We start from the raw sequence: 16,894 nt of genomic DNA on the forward strand, positions 1-16,894 counted from the left end.
GCTGATGGAGTCTGGTTGGAATATCAGTCAAGAAAAGCAGTTCTTATTTAAGTCCCATCTTGATGCTTTTTGACCTTTGTGTAGACCAAGAGGGAGAAAATGTATAAATAAACATAATGGGTATGAGGCTCAGAGTATCTGGGAAAATTCTTCGGTGGGGGGAACCAAGGGTGGGCGGAGTGAGAGTCTTGCTTTTTAGATTCTGGAAATGATCCTCTATTTAAAATATATTATATGTGATTGAAGTTTGTATAAATGCAGTATATTCTCATAAATCAATTTATATTCTGATCTAATGTTTGGTGGCCATAAGAACATACCAGTAATATAGGTCCTTTGGTGTGCCTTAAGCACTGATATAAATTTGTTTCCTTAGAGCTTATGTTACCTTCTTTGACTTGGTTTGGTGCTGACAGATTTCTCCCTTATAATGTTTCTACTTTCCCCTTTAATATTCATAAGGATCTTAGTTGGATTTACTTCCTGAGTGATATGCAGAAATCCTCCTAAGTAAAATGGAGACCGTTTTCTTCTGATACCGTCTTGCTAGTAGTTTCCTTAAGGAGTAGAAAGGTAAAAGAAATGTAGAGAAACTGAAATTCAACTTGCAGTCTCTTGATAAGAACAAGCTGTTAGAAATTCACAACTTCCTTAATGTTAATGCTTTGCTAGAGGCAAAAAGCTAGCACCTTGACAATAGCCAGACCTTTAGGATCCTGAAAGTCATCTTTAATGTGTGCAAATCCCTATAGAAACTTCCTTTATTTCTGCTCCCCCCAATTTAAATGTATATAATCAATGGCTTCTCTCAAGGACAGTATAGGTCTTTCTGTCCATAAAAAGTTTTTGCAACAAAAATGTCTCAAGAATTCTTGCTTGACCCTTAGCTCCTCCCATCAGTTTCCACTGGACAATGAATGCTCTCTCATGTAGTAGAGAATGATTTCTAGGACTGGAGGTTCTAAGGCAGACCTTCATCTTACAGATTTTTATTTTCCTGCACACTTAGGTCACAGAGTTACCCTTCTATTTACTTTGTATTTTCAGGAAAAAAAAAAAAAACAAAGACAAAGAACAAGAATCGCTTAATTAATATGTTTGAGTTTATTAAAGTCCTGGAATAGAGTCCTAGATAGGAACTATACCAGGTGGGGTTGTGACACAAACGAAACTTGATTTGCAGCCAATAAGGAGATCATAGGGGATAACTTCCCAAGCAGAGATTCAAAGCCAGGAGGAATGGTTTCCTTTGATTTAGGGTTAGGATGGAAATTCAGCAAGAGGGGCTTTATCATCTTATGTGGAGCTGGGCATAGGGTTGCACAGGTACCTGCAAACAACACTTATATAATCTTTGTATGTTATGTAAATGAGGTTTGTGCTTCTCCTTTGGTGGAGATTTTCATAGTATAATGAGGTAAAAGTGCTGTGGGTTACTCTTTGGTCCTTCTACATAGGTATTAGTCAAAGGTTAAGCTCAAACTGGGCTGGCCCAAGCTCATTCTTTGGGCCATCATTACCTTTAGATGAATAGTTTCCATTCTTTGACAGGAGTCTAGACCTTGGGGTCTTTGCTCTGGAGTAAAAGCTAAGGTGAAAGGAAGAGATTAAGTAAAATGTGGGACAAAGATCAGAGTATATAAGCAGGTGATCAGGGAATGTCAGGATTTGGCGTTTAGCTGGTGACATTAACTCCATCTTTCCTCTCCAGGACCATTTTGAACTCTGCCTGTGGCCACTTGATAACTGTGGTATTTATTGCAGGGACTGCTGACATTCAGGGATGTGGCCATAGAATTCTCTCAGGAGGAGTGGGAATGCCTGAACCACACTCAGCGGGAACTGTACAGGGATGTGATGTTAGAGAACTACGGACACCTCCTCTTCTTGGGTGAGGATGACTCTTTCCAGGTTTCCCAGACCACACTCTGAATTTTTTACCTTCCTTTAAAGACTGACTCTTAGAAGATTGCTCTTTGGGATCCCTGGGTGGCGCAGCGGTTTAGCGCCTGCCTTTGGCTCAGGGCGCGATCCTGGAGACCCGGGATCAAATCCCACGTTGGGCTCCCAGTGCATGGAGCCTGCTTCTCCCTCTGCCTGTGTCCCTGCCTCTCTCTCTCTCTCTCTCTCTCTGTGTGACTATAGTAAATTAAAAAAAAAAAAAAAAGATTCCTCTTTGCAGGACTAGAATTCGGATCCATGCAGTAGGGAAATAAAGTAGGGGTTTGTAGATGTAGAGAAAAATTTTCATAATCTGGCCTGTTCAGCTTTACCTTCCCTTTTCTTAAGGGAACATCATTGGTTTCGTAGATGAGTGTAAGTTGTAAACAGTGAGTGGGGGCAGCCTGGGTGGCTCAGTGGTTTAGCGCTGCCTTTTGCCCAGGGCGTGATCCTGGAGACCCGGGATTGAGTCCCACATCGGACTCTCTGCATGGAGCCTGCTTCTCCCTCTGCCTGTGTCTGTGCCTCTCTCTCTCTGTATGTCTCTCATGAAGTAAAAAAAAAAAAGGAGCAAAACAGTGAGTGGCAAGAATTGGTATTGTCCACATCATAAACTGCAATTTTAACTCCTTATTTTTGTATTGGTAGTACTTGAAAGTGGAGGTCATGATATGAAAATTTGAAACTCCTCTTGCGTGTTCCTATTGGGCTGTTGGTCAAATGTATTTGGCAAGTCATTTTCTCAAAATCTACAATGTCCTCTAGTGGATCGAAAATTAAAATCTCTAGCAATATTCCTATTGGTGTTTTCTAATAAACAGGTCTTGTGTGGAAGCCAGACTTCGTCATTTTCTTGGTGGAAGAGAAGCAGCTCTGGGATGTGAAGAGAAAGGAGACAGTACCCTTCCATCCAGGTAGGTGAGAGTGATTGATGTGGATGATAGAGATGAGATCCAAAGTGAAGCAGGAGGAGTGACCTTAACTTCTTGTTCGAGTAGCTCTCCTTGAATGGCAATTAGTTTGAGGAGCATAGTTGAATTTTTCCCCTTTCAAAGAGGGACGCCTGCTACGCAATGTTATCAAGCTCTGTCTATTCTTTGAGGGTTCTCCTCTAGCTCCAGTGATGTTCCATCACTTCCACAGTGGAGCCAGGAGACTACCTCCAGAGTGGGAGGGTCTCCATAATCTGAGAGCTTCTGCATGGCTTTGAGGGCTCTGTGAAAATCTCCATGTTTCTCAGGATCTCAATGCTAATCCCTTTGTGAGTTCTGTTTTGTTTCACGTGACAAATGTGTCAGGGTACTTGTAGGTGTATTGGGGTTTGGTTGTGGTGCAGAAATCCAGAACACTGGAGACAGATATCACATGTTTTCTGGTTTATGCTTTCCAGTGTTATTGTGGCTTTCATCTTCATTGTATAAAATTGAGAATCAGTAATTTCTTTTTTGTTTTAAAGATTTTATTTATTCATGAGAGACACACAGAGAGAGGCAGAGACATAGACAGAAGGAGAGGCAGGCTCCTCTTGGGGAACCTGATGTGGGACTCGATCCTAGGACTCCAGGATCATGCCCTGAGACGAAAGCAGACGCTCAGCTCCTGAGCCACCTAGGCGTCCCGAGAATCAGTAATTTCATTAGATAATAAAAGACCTCCCTAAAATGAGAAAATCTAATCCTCTATTTCACTTTAAACTTAATTTTTTTGTATTAAATAATATTAGAAATTTGTATGTATGTTCCATTCCATTTGTTTGTATGTTCCATTCTTCAGTGTTGAAAGAATGTAAATGTATGTTTCCCAATATTCCTTATATAATGCCATAGGTGATACATGACATTCATCTTTGATTTTCTTATATCAAAAGTTGTGATGTGGGGCAACGCTGGTGACCCAGCGGTTTAGCGCTGCCTTCAGCCCAGGGCATGATCCTCGAGACCCGGGATCAAGACCCACATCGGGCTCCCTGCATGGAGCCCGCTTCTCCCTTTGTCTGTGTCTCTGTCTCTCTCTCTCTCTGTGTCTCTCATGAATAAATAAATAAAGTCTTAAAAAAAAAGTTGTGATGTGATGTGGACATTTGTTTATAAAAAGTAAGATGGATAATTAGTAATATTTCCATATTAAAAAAAGTTTGTTTATAAATTTAATTTTATATCCAGAAAAATTAACCATTAGGCTTTTCTTCTACTTTGCTCAGAATGTAACTGAATTTAATTCCAAATAGTTATTTTTTACAAAGAATTGCCAGCATATTTTACAATATGATGGTATTTCTTTGTTTTGAAATGAAGGATTTATTTATTTATTTATCCATACATCTATCTATCTATTTCCATCTATCTATCTATTTATTTATTTATTTTTGGTGCTTGGTTCTTATTTTTCTCCTTTTTAAAGTTTTATTTATTTAAGAGACTGAGAGAGAGGGAGAGTTCATGAGTTGTAGCATGATGAGGGGTAGAGTCAGAGGGAGAGGTAGAGGGAAAGGGACAAATTCTCAAGTAGATTACCTATTGAGCATGGAGTCCCTCATGGGGCTCCATCCCACAACCCTGAGATCACGACCTGAGCCAAAGTCGAGTCAGATGCTTAACCGACTGAGCCATATCGGTGCTTGGTTCTAAAGAATGGATTATAGCCTTGCATTCTGTGTAACAGCAGGGATATATTAATAACGTAATACATTTTTAAATGTCTTTTAAGTGCCTATTCATAAAAATTTTCTATTAGAACTTTTCATGGAATAGTTTAATATATATTCTTTATAATTTTACTGTCAATGAATACATGCCAATAATTTTAAATGCTTTGTTTTCATGGGTACACAATCATAGTTTATATAAAATGTTTCTTTTTAAAAATTCATCCATTGTTTTATGAAGACTTTATCTTTTTCTTTTTTTAAGATTTTATTTATTTATTCATGAGAGAGAAAGAGGCAGAGACACAGGCAGAGGGAGAAGCAGGCTCCATGCAGGGAGCCCAAAGTGGCACTGGATCCCAGGATTCCAGGATCATGCCCTGGCCAAAGGAAGATGCTCCACCACTGAGCCATCCAGGCATCCCTGAAAACTTTATCTATTAGAACAAGGACAAGCAATAAGCAGAATCCCCATACTAGGCTCCATCCCAGTACCCCAAGATCATGAAGTGAGCTAAAGTTAGACTTCAACCACCTGAGCCACTCAAGCACCCCAACATTCATCTGTTTTCATGTGGAATTCTTTGAGTTAAATTATGTCTTATTCTGGTTCTACAATTCCATAATAATGTGCTTCGTTTTGTGTGGGACCTTCCACAGTATTATTTAGTAGCGGTATCATTGTTACCTGTGTGTTTTATTAGAGGATGACAATATTCAACTCCATAGATTTCAAGACAGCATGAATTTAACTCAAATATGAATCAGCTCTGTAGTTTCTCCATTGGTTGAACAAATGCTCACCTTTGGTCTGAGGAGCCAGCACAGTACATCCAGAGGGTGCTGTCATTCCCTCTGTCTACATGTCATGCACGATAGAAGTAAACTCCTGAGGCAGCAGCCAAGAAGCCAGATCACTGAACATACAGGTCACTCATTTGTTTCTTTCCTAAGGTGAGATAAGTTTTTTTCTCACAGTGTGGCCATGGAATGTCAGGGACGGTGAGCTACTGTTTTGGGCAAGTGTCACAGATTTTCTTGGTCTCTTTGATGTGGCTTTTCTTCATCTGTACCTGTCGGGGTAGGGGTGGGGTGTTATGTTCTAACTGGCTTCTGGAGCACTGAAAACAGTAATTTAGTCCATTTTTGTCTCCACGGAGGAGAGGAAGATCTTGGTGGTTTCTGTTTCTCCATTCATCTGATGTGCTATGATAGATATTAAGTTTGCACATTAACATTTTAACATATATGCATATGAGTCTACTGAGTGTGATAACTTATTTTGTATCTTTTAGTTGTGTCTTTCCATTACACCCAAGGCCTATTGGCAAAGACCAGCAAAGAAGATTCATTTTTTAGAGTGATATGGGAAGCTGTGGCCCTGAGTATTTATGCTTAATGAATAACTGGGAAGGTGATGGAGGGGTAGTGGAGGACAGGAAGGATGTTATGATGGATATAACCCTAGTGGGACAGTTAGCCATAATGAAATCGTTCCTGCCAGAAAAAATGAGGCATAGAACACATTCAGGGAAACACCCCAGCTTATGTCAGTTATATTTACAGAACAATGTCTTTGAGCCCCAGGACAATAATCCATTTCTTTCAACATAACATATTCTCTGGAAGGACATATAAAAATTCTGTTTAGTCACCTAGTCCATGTTGAAAGTTCCTTTTTTTTTTTCTTCTAAGATTTTACTTATTCATGAGAGACACAGAGGCAAAGACCTAGGCAGAGAGAGGAGAAGCAGGATCCATTCAGGAGCCTGAAGCGGGACTCGATGCTGGAACTCCAGGTTCATGTCTTGAACCGAAGGCAGATGCTCAACTGCTGAGCCACCTTAGGTGTCCCACATGCTGAAAGTTTCATTCAGAGGATTTAAATATAAGATTAGTTTAATCATTCACTGATACATTTCTGACTATTAGACATTTAAAAATGAAGATAAAAATTCTATTTGTGATTGATTTGAGAAATCCTTTTCAGAAGGTTCATTATTCTTCCACCAACATATAAACCTTCCTTGTTGCAAACTCTCTAATATTGAGAAACATCTATGCCTTTATCCCAACATCACTGTGTGATAGTTACCACATAATACTTAATTTGGAGCAAGTTTTTATGTGTTGTGCACTTAGGAATGCCTTAGGTTAACACTGTATCAACCATAATTACTGAGGTGTTTATAAAGGAGACAAAACTTACCAATGCGATGAATCTGGGAAAAACATCAATCAAGAGTCAAATCCTAATAAACATCAGAGAATTCAGTTTCCAGAGAACTAGCATCATAGTAATAAATGTGGCAAAGTTTTTATGATAGCTCAAATCTTATTGTACATCATTGTATCTTTACTGAAGCAAAGACTAAAAAAGAGTGTGGCAAACCTTTTAACTAGTCTTCATGACTCACTCAAAAACAGACAATTCATAATGGTAAGAAATATTACTAATGTAAACAATGGCAAATACCTCAACTGTCTCTCAAAACTTACCAATATAAGGTAATACATAGTGCAGACAATGCTGACAAATGTTTAAAAAAGTGTGGCAAAGTCTTCAAGCAGAACTACAAACTTTCTGAGCATCGGAGAATGCATAATATATGAAACTCTACAAATATAAGGAATGTGATAAAGCATTTAATTCATCATCAAAAGTATTCAACATGAGATAATACATTCTGGGGAGATAGCTTACAAATGTCAAGAATAGTGGTAAAGTCTTTACTAGAACCTTTACTCAACATCAGAGAAAGCATACTAGATAGAAAATTTAAGAATGTAATGACTGATGAATGACCTTTTTTTCTAATATACAGTTCGGGAAAAAAGAGTCTTTATAAAGGACAAAAATATTAAAGATGTAAACAACTTGATAAGTATGTGCAATAGAAAGGCAAGCCTAAATAAATCAGAGTATTCCCAGCAGAAAGCACTAAGTCAATATCATGTTTCAGACATGATTCTAAATCAGGGTATTTATTATAAAGAAAAATAAAATTTAAATGACCAAGATCAATTACATTTTAGCCTTGGGTAGTGCAGGCATGAGGGGCCCCAACCCCCTTTAGAATTGAAAATCTGTATAATTTGAGTCCCCCAAACTTTTTTTTTTTTTTTTTTTTTTAAAGATTTTATTTATTTATTCATGATAGTCACAGAGAGAGAGAGAGAGAGAGGCAGAGACACAGGCAGAGGGAGAAGCAGGCTCCATGCACCGGGAGCCCGATGTGGGATTCGATCCCGGGTCTCCAGGATCACGCCCCGGGCCAAAGGCAGGCGCCAAACCGCTGCGCCACCCAGGGATCCCTAGTCCCCCAAACTTAAAACCATTTGTACTTTACCATGGAAATACCATATTGTTGAAACTTTACCTGGAACATTAACAGTTCATCATTTCTTCTTCTTTTTTTAAAGATTTATTATTATTATTATTATTAAAAGACTTTATTTATTTGTTTGTTTGTTTGTTTGTTTATGAGAGACACAGAGAGGCAGAGACACAGGCAGAGGGAAAAGCAGGCTCCATGTAGGGAGCCTGACGTGGGATTTGATCCCGGGACTCGAGGAGTATGGCCTGGGCCGAAGGCAGGAGCTAAACTGCTGAGCCATCCAGGGATCCCCTCTTTAATGTTTTTTAAGTGCTTGTTCATAAAATTTTATTTATAGCTTTTTATGATTGATTTCAATGAATTTTTTTTTAATAATTTTATGGTCAGTGAAGACATGCCAATAAAATGCTTGTTTTTCAAGGGTACCAGGACACAGTTTAAAATTATGGCTATAGGGGCAGCCTAGACTAGGAACTTGATCCCAGGACCCCGGGATCACAACCTTTTTTCCCAATGGCCCTAAATCTCAAATTATTTGAAATTAATTTTCCCCACATTTATTTTTATAACTTTTCTTCCTTTTTGTAACTGCTGGGATGTGATGGTGTTTTAAATTTTAACAAGGATGGTATAGAAGTATTATTGATAGTGTAGGTAGACAAATATGTGATACTGTTGATTTGTATTCCAATTTGTATAACCAGACTACCTGAAGGGTCTTTGAACTGACTCTAGCTCCACCTAATAGTAAATATACCAGATAACATCCCCCAAAGTCAGACAAATATAAGTTCCTGATAGGACTTTCCCAGTGGCCTTTGTGGCAGAGTGTCTACTCCCGGTGTATTTACCATGAGCACCCTTTATTATTATTATTTTTTTAAAGATTTTATTTATTTATTCATGAGGGACACAGAGAGAAGCAGAGGCAGAGAGACACAGGCAGAGGGAGAAGCAGGCTCCACGCAGGGAGCCCGATGTGGGACTTGATCCCGGGTCTCCAGGATCAAGCCCTGGGCTGAAGGCGGCGCTAAACTGCTGAGCCACCCGGGCTGCCCCCATGAGCACCCTTTAAAGAAGAGTCCCACAGTTTACCTTACTCCACTCATTTGGGTTCAAATTGTGCATTCTAGACTTGGCCCAGCAACTCCAAACCCACCAGCTATGGTCCTTAAGAAAGACATCTGCCCCAGTTCCTTCCATTTTCTTTGCCTGCACTCAGTCTTGACCAGTTCATGTTGTCCCTCAAGGTATATTATGTACACCTTCCAGGATCTATGACTAATAATGGTTCACCATCTAATGCGCAGAGGTTCTACTTTACTGCTAGTTGAACAAAGTCAATAGTAATAGAATATAAGGTATACCTACAGAAGTCTCAATCACTAGATTAAAACTTTTTCCCTCTATTTTCCTTTGTTTATGTTTTTTTGTGAGCATATGGAACACAGAAGTTTATGGTTTTGATGTGCACAGAATGCAATATGTTATATTAAGCTAAAGATACATTTTGGAGTAAACTAGGGATAAGTAAGAGTGAGTGTGTGTGTGTGTGTGTGTGTGTGTACACACCTATATCTTCAGAAGGAAGGGGAATATTGGATCCGAAGAGATAATTCCACATTTCAAAATTGATGATTGTCTTGCAAAGACAGATACTACAGATTTTTAACAGGAATCCTTTTCTCTACATTGTATAGAATTTATTTCCCCTAAATATCATGTATTTTGGTTTGAGAATCTTCCATGCAAATCTTGTCTTTCTTACCTAACCGTAAGTCATATAGGATGTGTACCCTGTTTTCCTTGTTCCAGTGTTCAGGAACTGTTGCTCAGACAACTTGCTCACAGATTTTTATGAATGGTTCATATGAAATTCAGAAATTAATTTGAATACGGGCATAATTCTACAATGAGCACATTAAATTCCATGTAGTTTAATTTATCCATTTCCCTTAAAAGAACCCTAAGTGGGAGGCTGGGTGGCTCAGCCATTGAGCATCTGCCTTTGGCTCAGTACCTGACCCCAGATCCAGGGATCTAGTCTTGCATTGGGCTCCCTGTGGGGAGCCTGCTTCTCCCTCTGCCTGTGTCTTTGCCTCTCTGTGTCTCTCATGAATAAATAAATAAAATATTAAAAAAAAAAGAACCCTAAGCAAGATTTCTTTAGTTATTATTCTTTTCTCTTCAAGAAAGTGGCATGATCCAAGTTGTATACTTTTCTGTAGCAAGTTAATTAGGAAACTTGGAGACTTCCTAAGTCATTGGTTGCTTTAACATATATTTGAAGGTAACAAACATGATACAGTGCTGGGTGCTTAGATGTTCTAAAGTTAGGAAGAAAACATCTTCTATTATGAAGGATGATACAGCCCATGGTAGGAAATAGAAGGCATCTAGGCTGAATCATTGGCATAAATTCTTCATGTGGGGAATGGACACTGTCTAAGACTTCGATCGTGACTCTGAATCTAGAAAGATAAATTTTACTTGTTTTCTTTTCCAATCTTCTCTAGTTTTTCGGTGTCCTTATCTCTATTCCAGTGATGTAGACATCACAGCTGTCTGTCCTTCCTTCCTGTTATTGGAGACCCCAGTTTCACTGCTCTCTGCCTCCAGCATAAGCCATTCAGGCCCTTATAGGTTCTTAGGATTGGTTTGAAATTTTTAAATTCAATGGTAAATGGTTGGTGACAGAATAATTTGAAGCCATTTCTGGTATGTATGTATGTATGTATGTATTTATTTATTTATTTATTTAAGATTTTATTTATTTATTCATAACAGACACACAAAGAGAGAGAGAGGCAGAGACACAGGCAGAGGGAGAAGCAGGCTCCATGCAGGGAGCCTGATGTGGGACTCGATCCCGGGACTCTGAGATCAGGCCCTGGGCTGAAGGCAGCACTAAACTGCTGAGCCAGCCAGGCTGCCCCCATATCTGATATTTAAATACTATGTTGTTACCACTACCCTGGAAGAGGAGGAAAATACCATCAATGGGCCACAGGCTTAATTTAGGAACTTGTCACTGAGAGTTGTAAAGACAGAAGAACATGATGATACAGTTTGAGAGGAAGATAAGTCCTATAACAAATAGGGAGAACTCTTGAAATGTGAGGAAAGATCTGGTAGGGAGCTCACTTTGGTCATTGTAAGGTGTTATGAACCTACTTGTGGTGTGCAAATGTGACAGAGATGGGGACTAGGAAATATAGTGGTTTTCTGAGTCGAGGGAAGTCAGATCCTTTTCTTATGATTTAATGAGTTCCCTGGTTGTCCTGAGGACCAATTGCTGTTGGATGACAGAAACTATACTTTCCCAGGCCCAGCTGTGTGATGGTGGATGGAGAGGGGATATTGGATGATTTAAATATTGTGGGCATAGTTTGAAGATGTTACGTGACAGAGTAGGTGTTGAAGATGAAGAAGGCTGCCCACTACTAGTCAGAAACCAGCAAGGCATGCATTTTGAGGTTACACAAAGCACTAGTATCCCAGGTATGTAACCCCAACATGGGTCTAATCTAATAGAAATGGTTGACCTCCCAAGGTTTCTGACCTGAAGCTGCAAGGACCTCCCTTACTTCCACTCCACTCCATGATGAGTTTAATCCTGTGCTCTGGACTGCATGTAAGGCACTGATTAGTTGAGAAGCAGGTCTCCAGTCACTGGCAGTGAGTGTTTTCTGCTTTAAACAGCCTACCCAGTTTTTAGGCTAAATGTCCCTGTGTTGTTTCACAGCCCATGCCATCCTTACACCTATCCTGATCTGAGTGGAGAGAGGATTTTTATCACTTGTAGAAATTGATGAAATAAAATTGTGTAGCATGTTATACTCACATTTAACATTTGTTCAATTCAGGGGCAATAATTTATTTTTCAGTAGCTGTATCATGGTTGTCAGCTTTGTCATGAAAAGATTTCTGTGTATATATAGAAAAGAAGATGTTTATTTTGTGTTATGAAAACAGTGAGTAGGTAGATTCTCAGATCTGATAAAGTGGCTCAGATATTCTAGAGTATATTCTCATTTTTCCATTTCTTCTTTCTGATATATCTACCTGTAGGCATTGTGCCTTATACTTGTTCTCTCATGTCTCCAAATACCTGCCCCACCACCAGGCTTCAAACTATGATCCAGACAGCAAAGGGGCAGTGTAAATCAGATAAGACTTAAGAAATTTTAAGATATTTTTAAAAATTTATTTGAAAGAGAGTGAGCGCAAGCAAGGGGAACTGCAGAGGGAGAGGGAGAAGCAGGTTCCCTGCTGAGCAGGGAACCCAATGCAGGATTCAATCTCAGGACCATGGAATCTTGACTGGATCCAGGAATACAGTTAACTGACTGAGCCACCCAGGCACGCTGGGACTTAGGAAATTTGATTTGAAGCCTTTCTGTTTTTGTTCGGAGAAGATCATCCTCCCTAAGGTACTACTCTCACTGAGTCATTGACCAACACTCTGTCATAGGTGCCTGTCTAAGTACAAATATATAACTGTAGCACAGATGGACATCTAAGATGTTTGCAAATGTGTCTTATTCTCTGAACTTTTCCCAGCATCCAACAGAAAGGGAATCATACTTTGCCTTGAAACCATCTGTTAGAAAAATCCCCTCAAATTTAGAGTATTCTTAACCTTAATGTACAGGGATTATTTTTTTTAAGATTTTACTTATTTATTCATGATAGAGACAGGCAGAGACATAGGCAGAGGGAGAAGCAGGCTCCATGCAGGAAGTCCAATGCGGGACTCAATCACAGAACTCCAGGATCACGGCCCGGGCTGAAGGCAGGTACTAAGCTGCTAAGCCACCCACATGTCCCATTGCACAGGGATTTTTATGCTGCATGTAAACAGAGTGCTAAAGAATTGCTAAAGCCTGTAATTGCTTATGGTCTCATGATAAAAGTCGTCTAGGACAGCATTATAGTGAGAATGCTATATTTAATTCCATTTAATATATAACATGTATTAATATCTTAAATGCATTTCATAATTTACTTGATAAAATATTTATATAAATTTCAATTCACTATAATTTGGATTTCATTTATGAGTATGAATAGCAGTGTATTTGGGGTGATCCCAGGAAGCTCAAGGAGGGTATTGAGAGAAAAGAGAAATGAAAGAGGAGGAAGCCAAGACAGACTCTGTTAGAGTTGGATTCATTTTGGAATAAAGAAAATGTGTGTTGTGTATGTTGTGTGTGTATATGTCACAATACTAACATGACCACAAGCATGAAGGTTTTTAAGAGTGACTTACCTGTGGATAACTCAGGGATTACCTGTGACTTATTTTCTGCAGAGGCTGTCAAATGTAGTCTGGATCAGATTCACTAGGAGGAAAAATCTGTAAATCTTCGATTGTTGTGCCTATCCCCACATTACCATGTCTATAGTTCTGGGGTGCAGCCCCCTACATTTTCTTTCCTATTTCTTCTCAGGTGCCTGTTTAGGGAACACATATTGAGACCCAGTGTCTTGGGACACATATATAGTTGTGTTGCTCAGGAAGGGCATTAGCCTATGAAAAATGTACTCAGATCCACAGGTATGTGATCCTGGTTCTCCCAGGTGTGAAAGTGGACTTGTGTGTGTGCTGTGCCTTTCCTATGTTTTCACATTGGATACTTGACCTCTGTGTTTAGTTCTTGGTAGACAAGTGAAAGACACTGGGGCTACATGTGTGTGGTTTGGGCTGGAATTTCCAGTTTGAAGTCCCATGGAGGCCATTGTATGTGAAGACTTCACAGTGAACCGTTCGTTGAGTGACAAAGAGGAAAGATAATCTAAGCACAAGTCACCTTCTGGAAGGGCATTTGACCTGGGAACCTCAGGGTGATGTGTAGGATATCCAGGTTCAAACTCTGACTCTACCAATATTGAGATAATCACTAAACCTTCCTTTTTTTTTTTTTTTAATAAAGATTGATTGATTGATTGATTGATTGATTGATTGATTGATTTATTTATTTATTTATGAGAGAGAGAGAGAGAGAGAGAGTCAGAGACACAGGCAGAGGGAGAAGCAAGCTCCCTGCACGGAGCCTGATGCGGGACTCAATCCCGGGACTCCAGGATCATGCCCTGAGCCAGACAGTCAGTCGCTCAAGCGCTGAGCCACCCAGGCATCCCTACATGGGATGTTTTTGTTTCTTTTTATCCAGTTCTTTCCTCCTATTTTTGTTTCTGCTTTAGGAAAATTACTGTGGAACATATTCAAGCAAAGTTTAGTGTTACCAGAAACATTTCGTTTATTTATGTTTAATATTCCAGTGGAGATAATGGGGTTTTGATTTACCAAGTTTTTATGTTTATCCTTACACTCTATTTTTTAATTATTTGTATGCTATGTTTTCCTATGTGTATTTTAAGAAAATAATTATACATTTTATTCTTTTTCTGTGAACTCTGTATACTCAGTACCATATTGCTTTAACTACAAATTAAAGCATGCTTTAAAAAAATGCATTTTAAATCTAGGCACAGTGTGAAATTACACCCTACTGTTAATTTCAACTTGTCGGTATATGTACATTGTGATACTTATCTATTTAGAGGGTTTTTTTTTTTTAAGTAAAGTAATATGTGGAAATCATAAGTAAACAGCTCAATGAAATTTTACTAACTGATCACATCTCTCTATAAGCCACTGAGATCAAGAAACAGAATATTGTTTGTCTTCTAAAGTTCCCCTTGAGGGGCAGCCTGGGTGGCTCAATGGTTTAGCACCTGCCTTTGGCCCAGGGCCTGATTCTGGAAACCCGGGATCGAGTCCCACATCGGGCTCCCTGCGTGGAGCCTGCTTCTCCCTCTGCCTGTGTCTCTACCTCTCTCTGTGTGTCTCCCATGAATGGATAGGTGAAATCTTTTTAAAAAAATAAAATAAAATTCTCCTTGAGCTCCTCAGTAACTTCCCGCAAAGCTCACACTTCTTTAACACATAAGGCAAGAGTTTGTTGTCCTCCTTTTGTACTTAATGTAAAAGTAATCAGGCAACCGGAACTCTTTGGTATTTGGCTTTTTTTTTTTCCACTTATCGTTTGTGAACTTAACTGTATCTTCTGCATATTGTTCATCTTTCATTAGAATGGATCTATACGATTCCATTTTGTGAATATCAATTAATTGCATCATTCTGTTAATGGACAGGTGGATGGTTCTCAGTGTAGGACTATCATGAATAGTTCTGGCATGTAAGAGCTGTATCTTTGAATGGAACATACACACGTATCTACTGGCTATATATGTGGGAGCAAATTGTTGGTAAATATGTTGAGATATGTTCAGCTCTTAGAGATACTATCAAAATCTTTGTACCAGTTTTCTTTTTTTTTTTTTTTTTAATTTTTATTTATTTATGATAGTCACACAGAGAGAGAGAGAGAGAGAGGCAGAGACGCACACAGGCAGAGGGAGAAGCAGGCTCCATGCACTGGGAGCCCGATGTGGGATTCGATCCCGGGTCTCCAGGATCGCGCCCTGGGCCAAAGGCAGGCGCCAAACCGCTGCGCCACCCAGGGATCCCCGTACCAGTTTTCTTATTTATTTATTCATTCATTCATTCATTCATTCATTCATTCATTCATTCATTCACGAGAGACAGAGAGAGAGAGAGAGAGAGAGAGAGAGAGAGAGGAAGGCAGAGACAGGCAGAGGGAGAAGCAGGCTCCATGCAGGGAGCCCGATGTGGGACTCGATTCCGGGACTCCAGGTGACACCCTGGGCTGAAGGTGGCACTAAACCGCTGAGCCACCCAGGCTGCCCCTTTGTTCCAATTTTCACACGCACCACCAGTGTATGGGATTTCTGGCTTATCCACATACTTTCAAAAACTTTCTAGTTTATGTCATTTTCACAGTCAGCCTCTGGTTGCTATGTGATGTTACCAACTGTTGGTTGTACTTGCTTTTTGTTGTTTTTCATGCTTTCTGTTAGTATGACATTGGGTTAACCTTTGGATAATATCCTTTTCCAAATGTCTAGTTAGTTTCTCCTTTTTAGTGTTGTGATAGCTTTTTTTTTGTTTTAAGGTTTATTTATTTTTAGAACAACAGAGAACTAGAGAGAGACCCAAAGTAAGGAGGGACAGAGGGAGAGAAAATCGGAAGAAAACTCTGCATTGAGTGTGGAGCCCAGCGTGGAGCTCAGTCAGTCTCTTGAGCCTGAGATTATGAGTGGAGCCAAAACCAAAAGTCCCATACTTAAGGGACTGAGCCACCCAAGACTCCAGTTGTTGATATCTTTTTCTTCAAGCTTTGTGGTTTTATATATATATGCTGAGAATGAGTCTTTTGTCTCCTTTCTTACTCTACCTATATTTCTATCTTTTGAGATTGTGATTCAGAACAGTTCTTACTTTTTTTTTTAAGATTTATTTATTTATTTCTGAGAGAGAGAGAGAGAGCAAGCAGGGGAAGGGGCTGAGAGAACGTAGAAAACCACAAGCCGACTCCCCACCAAGACTCAAGCTGGATATGCGTCTCTATCTCAGGACCTTGAGACCATGACCTGAGCTGAAATCAGGAGTTGGACACTTAACTCACTGAGCCACCCAGGTACCCTGAGAGTTCTTAATTTTAATGTAATCCAATGTGTCGTTTCACTCTTCATGGTTAGTAATTTTTTCACTTTTAGAAATCTCTTATACCAAAGCCACAGAGATAGAATGCTTTGTGTATTTCTAAAAACATCATTATCTTTACAATTTCAATTGGAAAAATGGGATGCCTGAGTGGCTCAGTGGTTAGGCGCCTGCCTTCGGCTCAGGTCATGATCCTGGGATCCCGGATCGAGTCCCGCATCAGGCTCCCTGTGAGGAGCCTGCCTCTTCCTCTGCCTATATCTCTGCCTCTCTCTCTCTCAGTCTGTGTCTCTCATGAGTAAATAAATAAGTCTTTTAGGAAAAAAAAAAAAGACAATTTCAATCGGAAATTATTGTGTTGCATGCTTTGTGTGCCAA

At 39.5% G+C, this 16,894-nt stretch overlaps 2 protein-coding genes across 7 annotated transcripts in view; both read left to right on the top strand.

The window, feature by feature from the left end:
- LOC119870917 (zinc finger protein 678-like) overlaps window positions 1-16,894 on the top strand; it is a 129,150-nt gene that overhangs the window by 98,753 nt on the left and 13,503 nt on the right. For all 6 annotated transcript variants that reach the window (XM_038527918.1, XM_038527914.1, XM_038527919.1 and 3 more), the window contains 2 exons: window positions 1,765-1,891; window positions 2,763-2,855. In XM_038527918.1, the coding sequence (XP_038383846.1) occupies window positions 1,858-1,891; window positions 2,763-2,855 (127 nt within the window). In that variant the 5' untranslated portion in view covers window positions 1,765-1,857. The remainder of the gene's footprint in view (window positions 1-1,764; window positions 1,892-2,762; window positions 2,856-16,894) is intronic.
- The window catches only part of LOC100683760 (zinc finger protein 420-like), a 130,316-nt gene continuing 116,184 nt past the window's right edge, over window positions 2,763-16,894 (top strand). The window contains 1 exon segment of the mRNA XM_038525532.1: window positions 2,763-2,855. The gene's annotated coding sequence lies outside the window, so the exon portion shown is untranslated.

The sequence above is a fragment of the Canis lupus genome, chromosome 1, assembly GCF_011100685.1.
Source record: "Canis lupus familiaris isolate Mischka breed German Shepherd chromosome 1, alternate assembly UU_Cfam_GSD_1.0, whole genome shotgun sequence".
NCBI classification, from domain to species: Eukaryota; Metazoa; Chordata; class Mammalia; order Carnivora; family Canidae; genus Canis; species Canis lupus.